Source organism: Mus caroli, chromosome 11 (assembly GCF_900094665.2).
Source record: "Mus caroli chromosome 11, CAROLI_EIJ_v1.1, whole genome shotgun sequence".
NCBI lineage: Eukaryota > Metazoa > Chordata > Mammalia > Rodentia > Muridae > Mus > Mus caroli.
The window spans coordinates 98,960,904-98,984,223 of record NC_034580.1 but is presented as its reverse complement, the minus strand read 5'-3'; the positions used below and the strand labels follow the sequence as shown (position 1 = coordinate 98,984,223).

Sequence of the window (23,320 nt, the reverse complement as noted above, 5' to 3'; positions counted from 1 at the left end):
AAGCCCTTAAAAGTTTTAAGACAGCTTGCGAGTGGTGGTGGCGCAGGCCTTTAATCCGAGCACTTGGAAGGCAGAGGCAGGCGGATCTCTGAGTTTGAGGCCAGCCTGGTCTACAGAGTGAGTTCCCGGACAGCCAGGGCTACACAGAGAAACCCTGTCTCGAAAAGACAAACAAACAAAAAAAAAAGAGACAGAGAGAAAGACTCAGCCTGGACCACCTTTGGCTCTCCAAACCTCGGCCCGGCCACGCCCACCTCATCTCCTGCACGCGGCCGGCGCTCTGCCCCGCCTTCCGGTCCCGCCCCTTCCGCTGGCTGGACGTCCGGTCCGCGTGCACGCTCCCGAGTCCCGCCTGTGTGCAGAGAGCCAGCCAGTAAGCGCCGCGGAGATTGGGCTAGCGACGGAGGCTGAGGCCGAGTCGGAGCCCCGGTAGGTAGCGGCGCGGGTGAAAGGAAGCCGTGAACCCCGGGAGGGGGCGGGGCGGACCGGGCGAGGTGGCAGCGGCGAGCAGCCGCTTTGTTTCCTCGGGTGGCGCCCCGCAGGGCCGGGGTCTTCGCGCGAGACCCCCGCCCGAGCGAGGGATGCTGCGGCCGAGTTGGCGCATTGTGCGCGCCTTTCTCCCTCCCCCCGCCCCCCCTTTTAAAGCACATATTTGTAGCTCACCTGGGGCTAACAAGCGCGTTTAATCATCATCCTGATAACAAACCTGGGAAATCAAGTGTTAGTTCCCCCGGTATAGCCTTGGAAAGGGATGGAGTTTACGGCCAAAGTCTGCGCTTTAGAGCACTGTGGTCGGACTCAGTTTTGATTTTTAAATCCAACCTCTGCCTTTTGCAATCGTGTGACCTTCTGCCACCTTGCCCATCTGAAAAGTGGGGATGCAACCTATAGATGCTGTTTTGTATCTACCATCTGATATTCAGACCTACCCCCCCCCCATGGCTTCCTTCCCCAGGGAAGCTAGACTAGTTGATCGTCTGAAGTCTTTTCGTTTAGTTTAGGTCCGTGGATGGCATGAGTCTCCCACTCATCCACTAGTAAAGGCTCTCACGAAGGATCCAGGCCAGCCTAGCTACGTAATGCAAGACCTTTGGCCCCAGAGGAAGCATAGACATAGATAACATCTCTGGTGTTAACTTACATAGTTTTCACCACTATTATCATCACCCTGAATTACAAGCCATTGTGTTTCAATTTTAAAGATGGCGCATTTGAATGTTTTACATTTTGAGTTTTGCGTGGGGTTGTGCATGTTTTAACCCACAGCTTGGTAAACTGGGAGCTGACCCCATATGGAGTCCCGGTTAACTGAGCTGCTAAAGATGCGGCAACAGTGAAACGTTTATGATGGCGCAACAACCAAAAATGAATTCAGAACCCAACACCGAGTAACTCCAAGGCTTTCCGGCTGCGTTTGTTAGAATTCCATCCTTGACCTAGCCGCGGCTTTGGTTCCCTGCACCGAATGCGCACTTGACTTGTACACAGCCGAGTGCTGTGTCTCCAGAAACGGTGATTTCCTTACAGAAAACGGGCTCTTGATGTTACACCGTTCCTCCGCATCTGTTAAATAAGCACATCTTTGGACAGTTTGGCGTTAGAATACTTTATTTTGCCGGGCAGTGGTGGCGCAGGCCTTTCATCCCAGCACTTGGGAGGCAGAGGCAGGCGGCTTTTTACAGACCAGCTAGGAGATTGAGAGAGAGAAAGGCTAGCCTGAGCCTTCAGCTTCCACCTTCCGATCCTATTTATTTATTTAGAGTTGAGGGTCGCATGGTCATGCTGGCTTCCAGCAACCAGTAATGTCGCAGCTGAGGATGGCCTTGAGTTCCCGGTCTCTAAAGCGCCGATGAGTACAGACACATACTGTGTCAGTGTGAGCCCAGAGAAAAGCCCTTTGACATAGTCGTCTCAACCTTTACCTCTATATCTGTACGTACGTGTGAATGTCCGCTTCCTAAATGAAGCCAAGGGTTGTCGTCCAAACCTGTAGTCTCAGCACTTGGGAGGGGGAGGTCGGAGGAACAGTTCGAGATGATTCTGGGATATGTAGTCAGTTGGCGGTCAACTTGGCTACATGAGACCCTACCAAAAAAAAAAAAAAACCAATAACAAGAAATTTGCTTTGTTTTTGCAGTACTAGGGATTGAATTCAGGACTAACGCTTGCTGACCAAGTATAAGCATACTCTGTCAATGAGCTACATTCCCAGTCCAAGAATGTCTGTCTGTCTGTCTCTCTCTCTCTTAATGTGGTTGTGCACTATAAAGTGTGCTTGGTACCCTTGGGGTCAGAAGAAGGGAGGGTCAGATCCCTGGAACTGGATGATTGCGCCACTGTGTGAATGCTGAAATTTGAACCCAGGTCTTCTGCGAGCACAACCAGTGCTCTTAACCACTGGGACATCTCTGCAGACATTGAGCAACTTTTTAAAAACTTTTAATTAAAAATATATTTTGGGGCTGGTGAGATGGCTCAGTGGGTAAGAGCACCCGACTGCTCTTCCAAAGGTCCGGAGTTCAAATCCCAGCAACCACATGGTGGCTCACAACCATCCATAACGAGATCTGACTCCCTCTTCTGGAGTGTCTGAAGACAGCTACAGTGTACTTACATATAATCAATAAATAAATCTTAAAAAAAATATATATATATATATATTTTGAAGGAAGCTCTCTAAATTGTTAAGCCAGGCTTGATGTACATCACCACTTGGGAGGCAGAGGCAGGTTCTTTGTGAATCTGAGGCCAGCCTGGTCTATAGAGCAAGTTTCAGGGCAGCTAGGGCTACACAGAGAACCAGGACGGGGTGGGTAGGTGGGTGGCAGGGATTGGGGGGGGTAGGATTTGTTACTGTTAGTAGAATTTTTGCATATTAAACGCCTTATTTAATTGGAAAAAACCCCTAAGAACTGAGTAGATGCCCTGCTACCTTGCTGCTGTTGCAGATTGACTGGTTGGGAAAGGACCTCACACAGCTCAGGACTGTGTGAGACTTGTGACAGTTCTCTTACCTCATCTTCCCTAGCGCAGGGATTAGCCATGAGGCACCATGCCTGCCCAGCTACCCGTTTGTATTAAAATGGCAGAAACAGTTCATGGGGGGAAGTATGGGGATGGAATTTGTAAAATGCTTTGATCAAACAGTGTCTGATCAAAAGAACGTGGGAAATGACTAGTAACCACCCGGAACTGCACATTGCCAGGCTTCAGGGCAACCCCAAGCCTGTCGATCAGTTAGGTAACCCGCTGGTGTTCCTTCATGTAAGATAGGATTCTAAAGGAAGCATTCACACACCATCTCTGCTTTGTCCTACTTAGACGGTCACTCGAGGGGAAACTATTATCTTAAAAGATGATGTATTTTCCACAAATGAAGGCTTAAAGGGAAAATGATCGTGTTTGTGTCTGTGCAGATGTTACAGAGCAACTCTGGGGGAGAGTTCAGGCTGGAGGCAGTGAGCAAGTGAATCACTCAGGTTCCGTAGGCACTGTAGCTAAGAAGTATCTCTCAACCCTACCAAGGGCATTGAAGCTATCCCTTTACTGCCATTTGTTTACAAACCTCTGCAAAGCCACACACACACACACACACAGTGCTTAAAAACGGTTGTTACTATGTGCACACTTAAGGTAACTCTTAGAGTGAAGTTTAAGTAGAAAGATGAGGATGGGGTTTTGCTTGAGCAGAGATCTGATTTTGTTACTGTGTCATTATGATTCTTTTTTTTTTTTTTTTTGGTTTTTCGAGACAGGGTTTCTCTGTGTAGTCCTGGCTGCCCTGGCACTCACTTTGTAGACCAGGCTGGCCTCGAACTCAGAAATCCGCCTGCCTCTGCCTCCCGAGTGCTGGGATTAAAGGCGTGTGCCACCACGCCCGGCTGTCATTATGATTCTAAAACTTACTTGTAGGATATTGTCAAAGAACTCAAGGATTTAAACATGGCTCCTCAGGAAAGAAATTGTAACATCTAATGTTACAAGAAAAAATGGAAAGTTTTTCTTTAAAAGTTAATGTTTGAGCCAGGCGTGGTGGTGCAGGCCTTTAGTCTACAAAGTGAGTTCCAGGACAGCCAGGGCAATACAGAAAAACCCTGTCTCCAAAAACAAACAAACAAACAAAGTTAATATATGGGATGGCTCAGCAGTTAAGAGCACTGACTGCTCTTCCAGAGGTCGGTCCTGAGTTCAATTCCCAGCAACCACATGGTGGTTCACAACCATCTGTAATGGGATCTGATGCCCTCTTGTGGTTTGTCTGAAGACAGCTGCAATGTACTCATATACATAAAATAAATAAATCTTTTTTCAAAAAGTCAATGTGTTGAAGAATAGAGTGGAAAATGCTTATTTAGAAATCTTTATAGTGGGCTGGAGAGATGGCTCAGCAGTTAAGAGCACTGACTGCTCTTCTAAAGGTCCTGAGTTCAAATCCCAGGAACCACATGGTGGCTCACAACCATCCTCTTCTGCTGTGTCTGAAGACAGCTAGTGTACTTACATATAATAATGAATGAACCTTTGGGTCTGAGCAAGCGGGGCCAGAGAGAGCACAGAGGTCCTGAGTTCAAGTCCCAGCAACCACATGATAGCTCACAACCATCTGTACAGCTACAGTGTACTCATATACATAAAAATAAATAAATCTTTAAACAAAAAGAAATCTTTATAGTTACAGATGACATTAAATTGAAAATAACCATCCTGAAGATTTAATTGTAGGAGTTATAATTGGCCATCTGAAGTCATTGGATACAGTGTTAGGACATTGTTTTCTTTTATTTATTTATTTTCAAGACAGGATTTCTCTGTGTAGCCCTGGCTGTCCTGGAACTCACTCTGTAGACCAGGCTGGCCTCGAACTCAGAAATTCGCCTGCCTCTGCCTCCCAAGTGCTGGGATTAAAGGTGTGTGCTACCACGCCCGGCTTCTTTTTACTTTTTTGAGCCAAGGGTTCTCTATGCCCTGGCTGTCCTGGAACTAGAGACCAAGTAGGCCCCAAACTCCTGCCTTTGCGTCCTTAGTGCAGGAATTAGAGGCGTGTACTGCCACGAGTGGCCTTCTTTTCTATTTTTAATTCTAAAACTATATTGGGTTTATAAGCTGTTATCTTTGCCATTAAAGTTCAGTTTTCAGGGCTGGCCCCATGGCTCAGTGGGTAAAAACACTTGGCTATGCAAGTGTGAAGATCTGAGTTTGGATCCCCAGCTAGGCAAGAAAAGGCCAAGTGTGGTGGCGCACACCTTCGATTCCACCACTCAAGAGGCAGAGGCAGGTGGATCTCTTGAGTTCAGGGCCAGTCTGGTCTTCATAGTAAGTTCTAGGTCAGAGCTACACAGACCCTGTCTTGAAAAAGAACATCAAACATAAATAAATGAATAAATAAAAGGATCTTAATCGCAGTCTCATCCCTGTCATTCTGTGCTGCCTGCTGATGGGAAGCAGTTGTAATTTCCGAGTTGATAGTTTCTTGGACTTGGTTTTGTCCTTGAGCAGGTCACATTATGTAACCCTTGGCTAGCGCCACACTTACCTCTACCTGTGTTCTGGGATTAGCATTGTTGATCCTAAAATCGAGATATCTGTCAACTTGGAAAAAGAGATGCTAGTGTTCCGCCGATGAGCCAAGATGAAAGACTTACGTAAAGTGAGCAAGCGCCATGTGCTCGTCTCCTTGCCATACGGAGTTGCTCACAAATGTCAAGTAAAAAGGAAGGGGGTGGGTGGGAGAGATGGCTAGCTCAGGGTGCTTGCTGCTCTTCCAGAGGATCCAGGTCTGGTCCCCAACACCCACACTGGACAGTTCAGCCACCTGTAGTTTCAGCTCGAGAGGATTTGACTCCTTCTGTTCTCCTTGGTGACCTACACACATATGGCATATTATACTTACAGAGCTGTATACACATAAAAGGAAATAAATAGAAGATAAGGATTGGAGCGATGGCTCCATGGGTAAAAGTGTGGAAGGAGGAAACACTCTCTCCCACGCTCCCATGGTGGTCCTCTGACCACATGCGTCTGTGGCAATTGAACACGCACACAGCAATGAAGTGTAAAAATCTCAGGCAACAATGGGTCACTAGTGGAGAAAAATTGATTTTTGTGTGGCATCAGCCCTAGGATAGGTTTGAGGGGGTAGGTGAAAGGTCAGAGATAAGGTTCATAAATAGAAACCAGGCAGGCCCAACACGATGGCTTCGTCCTAGATTCCCATCAGATTCTCTTAATTTTAAAACAAGCAACAAAAAGCGAGCTGGAGAGATGGCTCTGCAGTTAAGATAAATTGATATTTTTGGAGATGAGAAGGCTTTGGTTCCCAGCACACACATCAGGCGCTTAATTGTAACTCCAGTTCCAGGAGACCCAAGGCCCCTTTCAGGCCTCTGTGAGCACCAGGCATACCTGTGTTACACACACACACACAAGTAGGCGAACCTGCTCATAAAAATGAAATATTTATTTTTTGAAGACGAATGCAAGATGCATAATGAGATAGATATGATTGTTTACTTTTAGTCAAAAAATTAAATTGTATGTGCCCTAGTGACTACCTGACTTTGCTCTCTTCATCCCCACCCCCCAATAGGTAATTTTTAAACTTTTAGCATTAAGTACTGGGGCAGAGAGGTAGCTCAGAGATTAAGAACACTTGCTCTTACAGAGGCTTCAAGTTTGATTCTTAGTCCCCTCGGGGTAGTTCACAAGTATCTGTAACTCCAGTGTCTGAGACTCTGATGCCTTCTGACCTCTGGACACCAAGTCACACATCTGGCATGCAAATACATATAAAATATATCAACCTAGTAAAAAATTTAAAAGTAAATCTTAGTTGATATTTGAAGTACTGCAGGATGTAGATCATTTCTAATGTTTTTCAGAATTTATCATTCATTAATTTAGAGACAGGCTCTCTCTATGTAGCCTTCGCTGTCCTAGAACTCACCAAGCAGACCAAGCTGGCCTCAGACTTTGAGATTGCTTGCCTCTGGCCCCCAGGTTCTGGGATTAAAGATGTGCACAGTCATGCCTACCTAAAATTGTTTTCAAAGGTTTATCTATTTTATGTGTATGAGTGTTTTGCCTGTGTGTTTGTATGTGTACCATTCATGCAGTACCCAAGGAGGACAGGAGAGGGCATTGCATTCCCTGGAAGGAGCTGCGGGTGGTTGGGAATGGCAGTCTGTGCTGGAAATAAACCCAGGGTCTCTTACAGCAGCAGGTGCTCTCAACCACTGAGTCAGTGCTCCACCACTTGTAGTTTTTGAAACAGGGTCTCATTATGTAGCCTAGGCTGGCTGGAACTTACTAGACAGATCAGGCTCCCAGCCTGGCTGGAATGTTGCCTATTATAAATATTCAGTAAAAAGTGGCAGAAATGTCTAATGGCTTTTTCCAAGAAAAAGGAGCCAATTAAAGGTCTTCTCTTTTTCCCTATGAAACTCAAATCAACTCAACATTTTTTAACATTTTTTTTGTTGATTTGTTTTCCTTTTTCTTTTTTTTTTTTTTTTTAAAAAAAAAAAAAAAAAAGACAAGATTTCTGTGTAGACCATACTGTCCTTGAACTCCTTAGGCCAGGCTGACCTAGGACTCACAGATCTGCCTGTCTCTGCCTCCTGAGTGCTGGGATTGAAGGTGAGCGCCTCCACCCACATAGGTATTTTGTTGTTGTTTCAAATTACATTGTGTATGTTGTGTGTAGGTCAGAGGACAACTTGTGCAGAGGCAGAGGCTTTGTCTCCCTCCACCTTGTAGAGCCAAGATCATCAGGCTTGGCAGCAAGTGCCTTTATACAGCAGGCCACTTTGAGTGGCCTGGCCTTGATTGCTGACACCTCCCTGCCTCCCTCCAGGCTCCATAGTTCTAAGGTTTCAAGTATGAGCCGCCACCCTGATACATGCAGTCAGTGCTAGGATACCATCCAGCCCGCCAGGCAACTGCCAGCTGAGCTAAATGTTTCTATAAGCCCTTCCTCTGTTTACCCATTAGGAACCCTACAGCTCAGCGTGCACTAGACCTGGTGTGCAGGTACTGCTTGGTTCTTTGCATTGTGCATAAGAGATGAGCGCATATGTTGGGTATCCAGGACCCAGGGTGTGATGAAGTTTTGAGCTGCAGTATAAATGAGCACTAGAAGAAACGCCTTGGATTCATTTTTATTCATGTTGGCCATGCACATTCATAATATTTAGGCTGCTGCCAAGTTTTTGTAACCCCCACATTCACTTACACAGCCGCGTACGGGTTGCTACCTACAGCTTACATGGCTGGATTCTAGTAGTGAGGCAGGGGACACTGTAGTGTGTTGGGTGGGGATAAATTAGTGCTGTGAAGAGAAGTGAAGCAGACGCTAGAGCAAATGGGGTGTTGGGTTTTTTTTTTGTTTCTTTGGTTTTTCGAAACAGGATTTCTTCATGTAACCTTGGCTGTTCTGAAACGCATTCTGTAGACCAGGCTGTCCTGGAGCTCACATGAGGCTGTCGTGTGTGCACTTGACGACGGTGAGGCAGAGAGGAGAGCTGAGTGGAGGGTGCTTGTCTGCTTTTTAGTCTAATATTGTGTGTGTGTGTGTGTGTGTGTGTGTGTGTGTGTGTGTGTGTGTGAGTGAGGGTGCCCGCTCTACTGTGTGCTTAGAGGTCAGCTGAGGAGTTGGTTCTCCTACCCAAGGATTCCTGGGTTATCAGACTCAGGCTTGATAGGCAGGCCCTTTGACCTGCGGAACCTTCTCACCTACAGGAAAGCTTTCTTTGTTGGGAGCTGCTCAGCGTGGTCAAGCAGCCCTGTGACCAGCAAGGAGAGCTACTTAGGAGAAGAATGATGGGAAACCCACGGGGAAACCCGCGGTGGGGCAGCCTGTGCCCTTGAGGTCTGTGAAGGACTGCAAGGGCCTGACTTACACTGGAGGAATTCCGGGACAGTTGTTTGTTGTGTTTTGCTTTTCAGAGCGGGGGTTCTCTGTAGTCCTGGCTGTTCTGAAACTCTCTCTAGACCAGGCTGGCCTCAGACCCACCCACTTCTGCCACCCAAAGGCTGGGATTAAGGGCTCGAACCCATTAATCCACTGTCCAAGTTCCTGGAGTGTTTTTAGCTGAGGGCTGATCTGAACAGACACTGCTGGACCAGCAGATTTGATCCCAGGAGTCCAGTGGCAGGAGAAACCCACTCCCAGAGGTTGTTACAGCACCTCCACACTCAAGCTGAGACACTCCGAGCTTCCCCCTCACCTCTTTTCCTCCCCCTCTTTAACTTACATTTATTTCCCTCCCCCCCCTTCCTTCCCTCCCTCCCTCCCTTTATTCTTGAGATGGACTCTTACTGTGTTCCCCAAGAAGGATGGGAGGCTTCAGTGACTGGGTGACATCACATTCTGCATTGGGAAGATGAAGTGACCTCTGTCCTCTAATTTAATTCTGACAAGACGCCTGTGAGAAGTCATTACTGATCCTACTTTTTTTCTCAATTAAAGGGAAGTTCAGAACACGGAAGGAAATTGCCCAAGGCATTTCTGATTACAAAGCCTCTTGACGTGGGCCTGCCCACGACCCTTCTTCTGCATTAATGTCTGCATAGCAGTCCAGTCCCTGCCCACTCAGGTGCTTGTTGAGGCGCTGGCTTGGGATGAGGCCATCTCCTCCCTTCTCTTGCTTTGGGTGGGAGGAAAGGGAACTGATTCCTGACCCCTCTCTGACCATTCCCTCCAGGTCTTGCGCAGCCCAGAGAAAGTGGTGACGTAATAGCCCTAGCAGAGAGGAGAACTTGGACTCTGGTTTAAACAGCAAGCCCTCACCAATAATGACCGATTAGGAGTGCAGAAAGTGTGTAAAAATAGCGCTTAATAGTTAACCAGCAAACAATATATTTTTGCAGTCATTGGTTCCACAAGAAAATAATTGGGTCCCAAGGCAGGAATGACTCGTTTTGTTGAATGATTATATTGATCATTGGAGGAAAATGGATACATCCCTTCTGGAGAGCAATTGAAAGAGAGAAGTGGCCAGCTGGCCAGACATGCCCGGTGTGACACCCTGAGGAGCGAGCTGCACACTAATGAGCAGCCAGGTCCTGGCAGAGGGCAAGTAGACGGGGGCCATAGAGGAATGCCTCACACGGTATGCAGCTTTTCCTGGGAAAGAGGGCGTGGCTACCCAGGTATCAGTTCTTCCTAGTTAACCCACTGTGTACTTTGAGCCCCCAACCCCAGTGATTTGCTAACAGCGGTCACCATGCTCAGATTACATAGAAAGCAGACCAAGAGACTAATTGTAGCCCCTGGTTTGCTGCTTAGAGGAGAATGTGATCCCAGTGGCTCCCTTCCCTTCCTGGCATTCATTGCATAAGTAGTCGCTAGAGATTCCCTCTAAGCGGGCGTGGTTGTGTGTCCTGCTATCCCGGGTGGAGAGGATTGCCCCACGTTAGAGGCTAGCCTAGGCCACATAGACCACATCTCACAAAACGTCCCCTTAGTTCCGAATGACATCCGAAGAAACTGAGTTGAAGAAAGACTAAGTGGTTTACTAATGTTGCCCACCTATTAAATGAGACATTGGATTTCGTACAAGATGCTGGGGATGAGAACAAACTAAACAATGGTTTGTGGCTTCGTGGAACTCATTTTATCTGACACTTTAAAATAGTCATGCACAGGGGCTGACAAGTGGCCCCGGGGAGCTTGTCTTGGTTGCAGAGGGAACCCGAGTTTGAATCCCTGCAGCCAGTTGCCTGTAACACCAGCTCCAAGGGTGTCCAGTGCCTCTGGACTCTGCAGGCACCCACGTTTACATGCTCAGAATTAGACCTTTTAAAAGCTGTCATATACAAAAAGTCACAGAAGTACAAAGCATGAGGAGTATGTGGGAGGGAAATTGAATAGACTGGCGGGCAGTCAACTCCTGGTGGGGCCTCAGCTCACACAGACCTCTCCCGTCCCTCATCCAAGACAGCAAATGCCACCTATTCCTGTCTCCACCATCACAGCCTGTTCTCCATCCTGACTCCAGACTATGAGCTGCCTGGTAGGGTAGGGTCAGTTAACAGTGGTCTAAGTCAGACTGCAAGGGTTGTCGGGAACAGCATGCACAGAGACCTTGAGATGGAAAAGAGGCCTCGTGCCCACAAGGGGAGAGGGAGGCCTGACATCAGACCGTCCTTTAGTAATGATCTTAGCTCCCAGAAAGTTAAGTGGGAACTGTCTGGCCTGTGGAGTTGGACCAGCAATGAGGCTCAGTCTGGAGGTGCAGAAGGCAGCCTGAGTACTTTCTCTAAGAGAAACTAGAGGGAGTTCCAAGAGTACGGGCCCCAAGAGGGAGCAATGGAGAGGCATATTGGAGTAGCTCAGTTTAAGAGCCCACCATTTGCAAAGCACAGTAGTGTGGAACTTCCTCTTGGGCCTTTAGGCTTACCACAAATTTGGGGTGTAGACGTTGCTGTCTCCAAGTCTTTCTTTGCTTCCCATTTTCTTTGTACTTGGGGCTCTCCCCTGACATGGAGAAAGAGCAGGGAGGAAGCTTTGAATGTGCCTCTGGGAGCAGAGTCCTGCTTTTCTGCCAACTTTGGCTAGTGAATCCCTGGTGCTGGCTTCCATTTCCCTTTGGGACCTTTAGCTTTCCTCCAGCCAAGCCAGCTCTGAGAGTAGCCTTGGGCCAGCAAGGTGGCTTATTAGGTAAAGGTACCTGCTACCAAGCCTGACAACTGAGTTCCTCCCCAGGACCTACATGGTAGAAGGAGAGAAGCAGCTTTCAAGTTGTCCTCTGACCTACACACATGCACATACATACATACAACATACAAACATAGTACATACAACTTTCGTTTTGATTTTTTTAGACAGTCTCATTAAGTAACCCTGGCTATCTTGGAACTTGTTCTGTGGACCAGGCAGGCCTGAGACTCACAGAGATCCTCCTGCCTCTACTTCTCGAGTGCTGGGATTAAAGGTAGGAACCAACACGCCCAGCCAATACATGTCTTTTTTTTTTCCTTTGGTTTTTCCAGACAGGGTTTCTCTGTGTAGCCCTGGCTGTCCTGGAACTCACCGCCTGGCTCTACATCTTTTCTTGAAAGTCTTGTAGAGGACTCAGATTTGGCCAGGCCTAGAAGTGCTATGAAGTAGATTCTAGAAAATAATGGCTTGGTTGGCAACTTAGGTTGTTAAAGGTGGCCGTTTCTTCATGTGCACTTGGGGGGCTGTCTATGGGTTTGAGTGGTACTTGGTTTCTGCCTTGCTGTGCTTTGAGAAGCCAGTGGGCCTTTGCTTCAGCCTCCTTTCTGGCAGGGCCTAACCTACACACTGCCTGGGGTACAAAGGGACTTTTGGGCCAGGCCAGGGCCAGCATCATCTGACCATCCCGCTCCCCACCAGCCAGCTCTGTTCCCCCCAGCTGGTTTCATTTGCTCTGGTCTGTCTGCAGTTTTCCCACAGGGAAACCTGGAGGTTTCCATGGGTTGTCTGAGAGGTCCCTGGCACATTGCTGCAAAGCACAGAGGAGCTTAGTCAACAGCTGGAGAGGGAATGAGTCAGCCGGGCTTGCTGGACAGGAACAGCTGGTTCTTATCCATCCCCTTCAAGCCGGCAGCCAAGAGCCTCCCCGTGCATTTGTTCCTTCAGGCTTCCAGCTAAAGGCAAAGTGACTGGTCGTTTCTGCAGATAGAAGTCCAAGGCACTCAAAAGGGTAGCTGCTCATTTGGTTGCCATGGGAGCCTGCACTTCCCATGTGTCTTGATCATTGTGAGCAAGCACCCTCCCTCCCTTTCCGCAGAACAAAACAGTATGATAATCAAGAAACCAGCCACTGGGAATGATGTACATGTTTATAATCCCAGTGCTTGGGAGGATCAGGAGTTCAAGGTCATCCTCGCCTATATAGTAACCTGAGTTAGCCTGGGTAGGTCCCTTCAAGCTCTGCTCACTATCTGCTGCTATAAGTGTGAGGAGCCAGCCGGTGCACGCCTTTAATCCCAGCACTTGGGAGGCAGAGGCAGGCGAATTTCTGAGTTCGAGGCCAGCCTGGGCTACAAAGTGAGTTCCAGGACAGCCAGGGCTATACAGAGAAACCCTGTCTCAAAAAAAAACAAAAAACAAAAAACAAAAAAAACTGTGAGGATCGGGCTGGCGAGATGCCTCAGAAGATCTTGATGCTCTTCCGAAGGTCTTGAGTTCAGATCCCAGCTACCACATGGTGGCTCACAACCACCCATAATGAGATCTGACACCCTCTTCTGGTGCATCTGAGGACAACTACCGTGTACTAATGAATAATAATAAATAAATCTTTTCTTTTTTTAAAGATTTGTTTATTTTATTTATATGAGTACATTGTAGCTGTCTTCAGACACACCAGAAGAGGGCATCAGATCCTATTACAGAGGGACAGATCTTCCTTGCCTTAGAGCAGGACTTCCTTGTTTTCCACTCAAATCCCCTTTTCACCAGAATGTGACTTTGGGTGTGTGGATGTTAGTGGTAATCATCAAGGAATTGATTTTAGACCAAGTGGTGGTGGCGCACGCCTTTAATCCCAGCACTCAGGAGGCAGAGGCAGGTGAATCTGTTCGGAGTGAGCATGGTATATAGAGTACATTGCCGGACAGCCAGGGTTACACAAGAGAACACCTGTTTTGAAAAAGAAGTAGGTTTAAGGGCAGGCACAGTCACTAAGCAAGTAAAGATGCTTAAAACACTTTGGCATATACAAATCTGTACACCAGCAGGTATACTGTTTTTACATAAATATATGTCTATATATGCATATATATACCATATATGCATGTATGCCAGGTTTGTGCCTGGTGCCTGCAGGAGCCAGAAGAGGGTGGCAGATTCCTGGAACTGGAATTACAAATGGTTGTGAGCCACCATGTAGGTGCTAGGAATGGAAACTGGATCCTCTGCAAGAGCAGCAAGTGTTCAAAAAACCACTGAACCATCTCCCCAGCCCCTTTCTGGCTTTTTTTTTTTTGAGTCAGGATCTTGCTATGTATACCAGGCTGGCTTCAAACTTATAACAAATGCCTTGCCTTTTGAGTGCTGAAATACAGGAGTATGCCTCACCCAGGAAGAATTAAATTAAATCAAGGTTGAGGGCCATTTCAGAAAGTGTTGGAAATTTTGCCCTAATTCTAAGTCCAAAATAATCTGTTGTTGATGTTGTTGTTGTTGTTGTTGTTTTTAATGAAATTCAAGTCACCAACTCAGACAGTAATTTCAGAATCAAACATTCAGGTACTATACTCTAACCATTCACTAATTTCATCCTTAAATGCTAAGGATTGGCAGAGGAGAAATACTCTTTCCTTTCTGTAATTAAACCACTGTGTTTCTGTACGGGAAAATTACGAGTAGGTAATTTTGTGCCCGGAGGGAAAACATTGTAATTCCTAACACAGTAGTCTCCCATAGGCGCTTCGAGCAGTGTTTGCTGGCATTTGGTTAGCAGCATGGAACGTGAAGTCACGGCATGGCCAAGAGCTACACACGAACCATTTTGAGAGTTGTGCTATGGTTGTTTAAGTGGGTGTTTGGGTGTACATATCGAGACCAGAGGACAACTCTCAGGAGAGGTGGTTCTCTCCTTCCACCGCGTGGGTCCCAGGGGTCAGACTCAGGCAGTCAGGTGACAGTAGGCACCTTTGCCTGCTGAGCCACCTCAGTGGTCCTCTGACCCATCTCGTAGTTTTGTTTTGCTCACTTTTAGAAATATAGTCTAGCCCAGGCTATCCAGGAACTTAACACATAGCCCAGTCTTCTGTAAAGTCCTGAGTGCTGGGGTTAGAGTGTCTCACTGTTGTACCTAATTGAAAAGCCACTCTTGAGGGACAGCAGCAGGGACAGCTGTCAAGACACTGCATGTGACTTTCTGTCAGGAGGGACAAGACCAGGGGGTGACAGTACCCTCAGGCTAACTTGTAAATTGTGGACTCCAGTCTGTGGGAGACACCCTTGACCGTGTGAGAATGAGCTAGGCACGTGGAAACTTGCAGGCTGCTTTCTTTCTTTCTTTCTTTCTTTCTTTCTTTCTTTCTTTCTTTCTTTCTTTTTATTTATTTATTTAATGTAAGTACACTGTAGCTGTTTTCAGACACACCAGAAGAGGGCATCAGATCTCATTACAGGTGGTTGTGAGCCACCATGTGGTTGCTGGGATTTGAACTTCGGACCTTCGGGAAGAGCAGTAAGGTGCTCTTACCCACTGAGCCATCTCACCAGCCCTGTAGGCTGGTTTCTTGTTATCCCGTGTCACACTCGAGTGGCTGTTTCCTCCTGATGTGTCTTCAGGAGAGGCAAATTCATTTCCATGTGGGCTCAGGCAAGGTATAATTAGGACAGTAAATCTGTAGGTTAACAAAAGTGGCTTTGGCAGATTTCAGGCCCTACTAAGAAGGGCATATACACAATGTATTTAAAAATGTAATTAAAAAAAAAAAAGATTTAAAGAAACCGAGAGCAGTGGCACAGACCTTTACTTAATAACCGGTGCTCAGAGACCTAAAGCAGAAGACTGGTGAGTTCAAGGCCTGCAGGGACATACTAATGAGCCCACAGCACTCGCCTGACATGCATAAGGCCCTAATGTCCAGCCCATACCAACACCCACAGTCCTGGAATTTAACTCTCAGAAACAGCCCCAAATCTCCTCACGCCCAGGGCTAGGCCTTGTTCAACCTTGTGTCTTCGTGCCCACTGCTGACCAGGCCTGCATGTCTCTTAACAACAGGATTTCCCAGCCTGGTAAAGCAGCTGACTGGCGAGTGTGCCAACTGTCCGTGCTTCCTGGCTCCTACCTTGCCTGTCTTCTCTCTCTCCTGGGAAGATGTTCCTGGTGGGGCTGACGGGAGGCATCGCCTCAGGCAAGAGCTCCGTCATCCAGGTATTCCAGCAGCTGGGCTGTGCTGTGATCGATGTGGACGTCATTGCGCGGCACGGTGAGTGCGCAGCAGTGTCCCCTGTGCTTCCATCGTTAAACTCTGTCTTCTTAGAGTGTCCCTGCCCCCGCTTGCCCCGGAGGTCCTTCTGCTTATTCTTCATCCTCCTCAAGATCCAGTCATCCTAAACTCAGCTCCGTCTCGGGCTTGAGGGAGTCCTTGTGCTCTGCTCTGCCCTCTCGTTTATTTTGGCTCCAACCAAAGAAAGAGCCTTGGAGTACCCCATCAGTCTGCCCCTCTGGTCACTGGGGTGGGGGTGGGGGACTTCTGGATCACTAGAGGCTCTGGAATGACCCAACCTCTTCATACCCCAGTTGTCCAGCCAGGGTATCCTGCCCACCGGCGTATAGTAGAGGCCTTTGGCACTGAAGTCTTGCTGGAGAATGGCGACATCGACCGCAAGGTCCTCGGAGACCTGATCTTCAACCAGCCTGACCGTCGGCAGCTGCTCAACTCCATTACCCACCCTGAGATCCGCAAGGAAATGATGAAGGAGACCTTCAAGTACTTTCTCCGAGGTGAGACTCCAGACAACCCCCTGACAGAGCAGGGGCCTTTCTCTGTTTGAGGCTGGGCCAGGCTAGGAGTTGGCTGACTAGAAGGCTTACTGGTCTAGCTCACCCTGTCAGTCACAGTGTGGAGACTCCTTCCTGGAGAGTATGAGGTCAAATGTCTTGTGTAAGTATAGCCAGGCTCTTGTGTCCCCCTAGCACGTCCACTGGTCAGTACTTCCCTCTGAGAGGCATCAGTGAAAGCATCTATAATGTTGGCCGAAACCTGTCTCTCAGTCCCTAAACTGCTGGGCAGGCCGAGCTGGCTCCTAGCACGTGCTTCTGTAAGTGCGCTCCTGCTGTTTGTCCCTGACACACTGCCTGCCAGGCCACCACTGTGCCACTGCTCCCTCTGCCCACCCTGCCTGGCAGAGCCTTCTGCCTTTCCTTTCTGCCCTTTCCATTTGCTCCCAGGCCAGCTCTGAGTACACTTGCAGGGCCACGAGGCACCGGTGGTGGCTTCCCCTTTCTGAAATTAAGCATCGGATAATGTCACCAGCTCCAGAGCTCTCCTGTAGTGCCAGCCACCCAGCCTCCCCACCTCCCCAACCAGCACCACTTAAATAAAAGCCAGAAAGCTCTTTTCAGTTCGATAAGGTGAAAAATGGGGACGACAGCTGTGGCTTCCACAGTCCCAGCTTCTCCCCGATGAGTTTAACAAATACAACTGTCAAAGTTGGTATAATCACATGTCAGATAAGATCAGCAGCTGCTGGGGAGGTCTCTGCGTAGGCAGGCGGATGTCTTAATAGAGTCAGGATAGTTTGCAGGGCTTATCAAGTAGGAGGCATGTGACAGCTGAATAGCCCTTTACCGGTGAACCAAAGAGCTGGCTTCCAGCTCCCAAGAGGGACCCAGGAGAAAGGACAGTGAGAGGAGAGGGGGGAGGGATGGGACAGGAAAGGGAGATAAGAGGCCCAGGGAGGACCTGGTCTTTTCTGTGGCTCAGTGCTGGAGAGAGTGAGCCGGGAGGTGCAGGGGCACAATGCGAGCTTCACTTCCTCCTCCCAGAAACACTAGCAGTAACGCCTATCATTTAGGGGTTGCTTAGCTGAGGGGCCTGGCTACCGCTCAATGGTTATACACCCTCAGCTGTGCCCAGCACCCTGTTAAGGACGTGGGGTCATGTGGGGTGCTGCAAACCAAGGTGTGTCAGCAGAGTCAGGACCCCAACACCCTCATCAGCCAAGGCTTCTCTTAGGCTTTCTGTGCACAGGCTGTGGGGAGCAGTAACCCCAGCAGCTAGTGTGCGGTTTTGTGGTTGAAAGTGTAGGATGAAACCCCTCCGGCCCGGGGTCTCTGAGTGACCCCAGTCCCTGTCCTTTCCTACCGCCTTTCACCCCTCCCAACTCTGTTCATCCACAGAGGGCCCAAGGAGCAGCGGGAGGGCGCATGTAACTGTTGGATGTGCCCGCCACGACGTGCTAGGGCATCACCTCTCTCTGGCTTCAGCTGTGGCAGGGCCTGGAGTGCTTTTTCTCCATTGAGGGAATCCTGTAGTTAGCACCAACTACCTTTGCTGCTCTGGTCTGGTACAAGTGTCTCACAGAAAGTCGCAGAGGTGGCCATTGGGACTCTTTAAACGGCGGCCGTGTCTGGACCTGGCTTCCAAGAAAGGGCTTCTCCTTTTAGGTGTTTTGAACCAGTATGAAATGAAATAGGACAGAGAGGCCTCAGCACCTCCCTGAAACCCTTCCTGGGCTCCTACAGCCCTTGCTCTATCTCACCTCTGGTTAGAAATAACTTGTATAGTTGAAGATGCCTCACCCTGAGCACCTAGTCCTCCATCCTGTCTGCACAGGAGAGCGTCCCAGCTCCTTGGGTTCTGTGCTCCTCATCTGGAGCTCCTTGCCCCCACCTCCTCATTCCAAGTGACTACGTCTTGCCTGCTTTTCAAAGCCAGTGCAAATGCCAGCCCTTCTCCGAGGTCTCCCCTGTTGTTCTGGCCAGAAGTTATTTTCTGCAGCATTTGGCTCTGAATGGCATTGGGACCAGCTGACACTCAGGGTCTGTCTGTCCTCGGGAGGTCTCCCATCTGCTGGGGCACTCTCCGTGTCAGGGCCTGGTCACAAGCACCCTTCCTGGTGTCCCTGCAGAATTGACCTTGGGAGTTCTGCATCCTCTCCCTCTCCCCAGGGTACCGATACGTGATTCTGGACATCCCCCTCCTGTTTGAGACCAAGAAGCTGCTCAAGTATATGAAGCACACAGTGGTCGTGTACTGGTGAGTGTGAAGTGGAGCCTGGCTCATGGGGGCCGGGAACAACACTTAGAGTAAGGTGTACCTGGAAAACATCCCTGTACACCTTTCTCAGGAGGTGGCCAAAGCACTAAGTAGGTTGGGGTAGTGGTACCAAAGCAAGCCTACAGACACCAGCCTTTGTACCTGGTCCTGACGCACCTGGGGCGGGTGTGAGGTAAGAGGGGCCCAGGCTTCTCTGGTGTTTGGGAAGGGTTCTCCCTGCTGGCTGTTGGGAGACAATTCAGTTGGGCTGCCTGGGTTTGCTTCTGGCCACCCTGTTACTCGCTGGCTTCCTTCTTCCTCCTAGAGCAGGTCACATATTTTCTTCTTCTTCTTCTTCTTCTTCTTCTTTTTTTTTTNTGTTTTGTTTTGTTTTTTCAAGACAGGGTTTCTCTGTGTAGCCCTGGCTGTCCTGGAACTCACTCTGTAGACCAGGCTGGCCTATGAACTCAGAAATCTGCCTGCCTCTGCCTCCCAAGTGCTGGGATTAAAGGCATGCACCACCACTGCCCGGGGCGTCACATATTTTCAAACAACTTCTTTAGCATGAAGTACTCATGGCAGGGGCACTTGTGACTTAGAGAGGAACATGGAAGTGGAGGCAGTTGGAAACTTTGTTGAAGATCATCCATTGGTAGCACCCAGAACAGAGAGCTGTGTGGAGGCAGCTGTCAGAAGCCACCTGAGGAAGGAGCTTCATTCTCAGAATCCCCCAGGACAGGAAGAAAATCAGAATCCAGGTTTGGCAAACAGGAGAATCAAGCTGCCAGAGAAATGAGTCACACAGTCCCTTCAAGTGAGAGTGGATGAGGCTGCAGGGTGTGTCTGCTTTCCACAAACTTCCCAGATGTCATCCACAAGTGTGGCAGACACATAGGTCTGTGGCAGACACATAGGTGGGCCTTGGGTCTGCAGGCATTTTCAGCACAAGGTGGTTCTCAGGGGGTTGGTGTGTGGGAGGCTCCTCGTACACTGAAAGGCTCAGTGCCTGAGGGTTGCCTTGCCCTTACCTCAGGTCTCTCAGCTCAGCCTGAATCCCCCGAGCCTGGTACTGGGATGCAGACATCCTGTCAGGTCCTCCACAGGGCTGGGCTTCCCTGTGTAAACCTTCAGTCTCCCTTTTTTGTCTTGTTTTTAGTGGCTATGACTATAGAACCCAGAGCTTTGCATATGTTAGCAAGTGCTCTGAAAGCTAAGCTATATCCCTAGCCTGTCTGGGTTCTTTATTCTATTGTAGAAGATACCAGCTGAGCCCAGGAGGGCCCTGTGAAGTCCTCGGATTTTCTGTGCTTTAATAACAAAGTTAGGGGACTGGAGGGATCGCTTAGCATTTAAGAGCACTTGCTGTTCAGAGGACCCAGATTTAGGTTCCAGCATCCACACGGTAACTCACAGCATCCTTAACCCCAGCCCCGGGGAACCTGACTCCTTTTGGCTTCCAAGCACACACCTAATGCCCTTACATACATGTAGGCAAAAACGCTCAGAAAACAAGTCTCTTAAAAAACTGTGTGTAGGGATGGAAGAGGAATATTAGACTGCTTGCTAGTCACCAAGAGGAGCTATACCTTTTGAGGCCGCCTGGAGTACTTCCTACAGAGACTGTACCTGTGTGGTCTGTGATGTTTCTGAGAAGACTGGGGAGGAGTAAAGGAAAACATGGCCATAACAGAATCAAGTGTCACCATCACAGCCCCGCAGCCCAGGGCCTCTCTGTTCTGCACCACACTTTTGGGAAGGTGGGTGTACTTCCAAGCAGCTGACAGCCGTCTTCATTCTCCTTCAGGTTCCCCAGCCATAGACGTGTGGCATCTAAAGCTTGCATCCTCTACCCACTCCGTCCTCTGTAGTGAGGTTGGCTTTCATAGAGAAGGCTCCTCTCATGTCTTGCTCTCTTCTGTTTCTCTGGTTGCAAATAAAGGCCTGGAATGGTAAAAATTGTCCCAAGGAAAACTGAGGCTGATTGGCAGGCAGAAAGGCCTAGATTGTGGAGAACAAGGGCTACAGCCCTTTCTCCTGCTCTTGTCAGGGGTCTAGTGGTTGATAGGATGAGGGCTCCTGCTGTATAGGACTTGTCACCATTTTGTGTGGCTACAGAGAGGGAGTCTCCTAAGGGAAGGTGCTGCCTTGGCCTCTGTTCCAAATTGGGCCAGACCCAGCTGCCCACTGCTGAATCTTGCCGTGGAGAGGGAGGCTGGGATCTATGGTCACATTTGCTCTGCCCTCAGTGACCGTGATACACAGCTGGCGCGGCTGATGAAGCGGAACAACCTGAACCGGGAGGATGCAGAGGCGAGGATCAACGCCCAGCTGCCCCTGAAGGACAAGGCCCGCATGGCCAACCACGTTCTGGACAACTCGGGCGAGTGGAGCCTCACCAGACGCCAGGCCATCCTCCTGCACGCCAAGCTGGAACGCTCCATGGAGTATCTGCCACTGCGGCTCGGGTTCCTAACGGGCCTCGCAGGCATCGCCAGCCTCCTCTACCTGCTCACCCGTTACCTCCTCCCTTCCCCCTAGCTGGGTACACCCAGGCAGCAAGCCTTAGGCTTCCTTCTCCTTGGAGGCCTGAGTCAGGTACCATGTCCACAACACTACAACTCTCTTGACTCTGAGACTGGCCCCTGCGGTGGGGCGGCTCTGGAGTGTAACCAGTCTGGGACTCAGCAAAAGAAGCCCACTGACAGTATGTACCCCCCAACACACACCGACACCCCACCCCACCCCGAGCCCTACCATCCCTAACTACCACTGCAGAACAACATCCATGGTGGCAGGAAACCAGCAGTTAGCAGGCTCTGCGGCTCTCCCTACAGTTAACGACTATGTAGCCAAAAGTGTCTTGGGCTTGAACCTTTCCAGAGCATCTGCCTCCGCATCATGGCCACAAGCTTCCTAGTGGACCACAGCAAGTCCTTCCAGACTGAAGGCCTTCTTCAAACAGAGTTCTCCTGGGCGTGCTATGTGCAGTGTGGTTCTCCTGGGTGTGCGTGCTGTGGCTGCATCGAGCAGAGCCCTTTGGAGCAGTCCAGCTCCGGTGGAGCTTTCCTCGAAGCTAGCCACCACCTGTGCTCTCGGCATTCCCCAGGCCCCAAGCTATCCTACCTCTGTGCCTTCCCCACATGCTCCCTGCCCTGCAGTATCTTACCCCTGACTGTCCCAGGTCAGGCTCCAGCAGCCCCAGACTGAGTTAGGTGCTATAGAGATCACCTTCCTGTCTCATCCAAATCCACAAGAGAACGTGTAGCCTGGTTGGGTTCTCCCAGACTGTACGCCTCTAGATGGCAGGGCCGATTCATCTCCACTCTAGTGTACCACAGCCTGCCCCACAGGTGCCCAATAAATGGAATTGCTCTAAAATGTCCACTGAATTCCACTTGGCCTTTGTTCACACTGAGGAAGCCTAAGCATAGGACTCTAGTCAGACCTGTGCACCTCTGGGAAGTCGGTGGAGCTGTGAGGAGATCACATACACTCGCCACAGGTCTGCTTTTTTTCTTCCCCAACCCAATTAGACCGGTGCAGACATCAGCCTTCCCGGCCGGCATCTACAGACCTGCTGATGTGTAGATCTTGTTCACAGCAGCCTATTAAGGCCAAAAATGAGTGTGACTAATGTGAAGGCAGCAGTGGCCATTCTTAATGCCCCTTTCACAGAGCTGCTTAAGCCTCGGAGAGCAGCTCATTAGCTCCCTGCACATTTCCAAGCAACAAAAAAGGGCTGGGACAGTCAGTGAAGAGCTGTCACTCACAGAGTGTCACAGAGTGGCCTGCTCCCTCGGGTGGGTGGGGTCGAGTAGAAACCTGGCAGAGCAGAGTTCTGAATCCCAGCAGTGCCCTGTAACTGAGAGTCCCACCCTGGAACCCTGTGGAGTGCAGGACACTGCGTGTACAGCAGACCACCAAGGGATTTGGTTAGGAGAGTGCAGACTCCGAACTGCAGACTTTGAGTCCCCTCTCAGGAGGAGCCGGAGACCCAGGACTGGGCTCCAGTTCTATCTCCTTACCTTGGGTTTCTGCATAGTAAGTTGAGGACAGTAAAACCCTTTTTAAAACCTTGGAATTCAAGCAGGAACTTCCTTAGCCCCTCTCTAAACTGCATCTAAGAGGATGCAGAGCGTGAGAGCAGGCTGGTATGGAAGGTGTGCAGAAGCCAGTGTAGCTGTGTGCTGGCCCTGGCCACACCTCAGCTGCCCTCCTCCCGGTCTCCTTCCCTCCTGACCACTGGCTGAGGTGGCTTTGTGGAATGGCTGCCTCATTGGACCTGTGCCTCTCCAGAGCAGGTGTCCTCCCCTGTGGCCAGCAGGTGGCAGCACTCACTCAAACCTGGATCTGGGCCCAAGCCGGAGCCCTTTACCCACCACCACCACCACCACCACCACCACCCCCCCAGGGCAGTAGACTGCCTCAGACTCAGAGCCTCTCTGATCCTGAGCAACAATTAAAAAGTCTCGCGGAGAGCCGGGCGTGGTGGCGCACGCCTTTAATCCCAGCACTCGGGAGGCAGAGGCAGGCGGATTTCTTAGTTCGAGGCCAGCCTGTTCTACAAAGTGAGTTCCAGGACAGCCAGGGCTACACAGAGAAACCCTATCTCAAAAAAAAAAAAACA

General features: G+C 49.5%; 1 protein-coding gene across 1 annotated transcript; it reads left to right on the top strand.

Annotated features, from left to right (window-relative positions):
• Positions 1-315: 315 nt before the first annotated feature.
• Positions 316-22,075, top strand: Dcakd (dephospho-CoA kinase domain containing). The gene is made up of 5 exons (XM_021176633.1): positions 316-429; positions 15,711-15,918; positions 16,233-16,436; positions 18,606-18,693; positions 20,940-22,075. Exons 2-5 carry the CDS (start codon positions 15,807-15,809, stop codon positions 21,229-21,231), a joined length of 696 nt encoding a protein of 231 aa, XP_021032292.1. The 5' UTR covers positions 316-429; positions 15,711-15,806; the 3' UTR covers positions 21,232-22,075.
• Positions 22,076-23,320: the final 1,245 nt, after the last annotated feature.

Coding starts and splice junctions, on each gene's coding strand:
- Dcakd (XM_021176633.1), top strand. CDS start 15,807: ATGTTCCTGGTGGGGCTGACGGGAGGCATCGCCTCAGGCAAGAGCTCC. Junction 15,919..16,232: donor GGACGTCATTGCGCGGCACG/GTGAGTGCGCAG, acceptor TTCATACCCCAG/TTGTCCAGCCAGGGTATCCT. Junction 18,694..20,939: donor CACACAGTGGTCGTGTACTG/GTGAGTGTGAAG, acceptor CTCTGCCCTCAG/TGACCGTGATACACAGCTGG.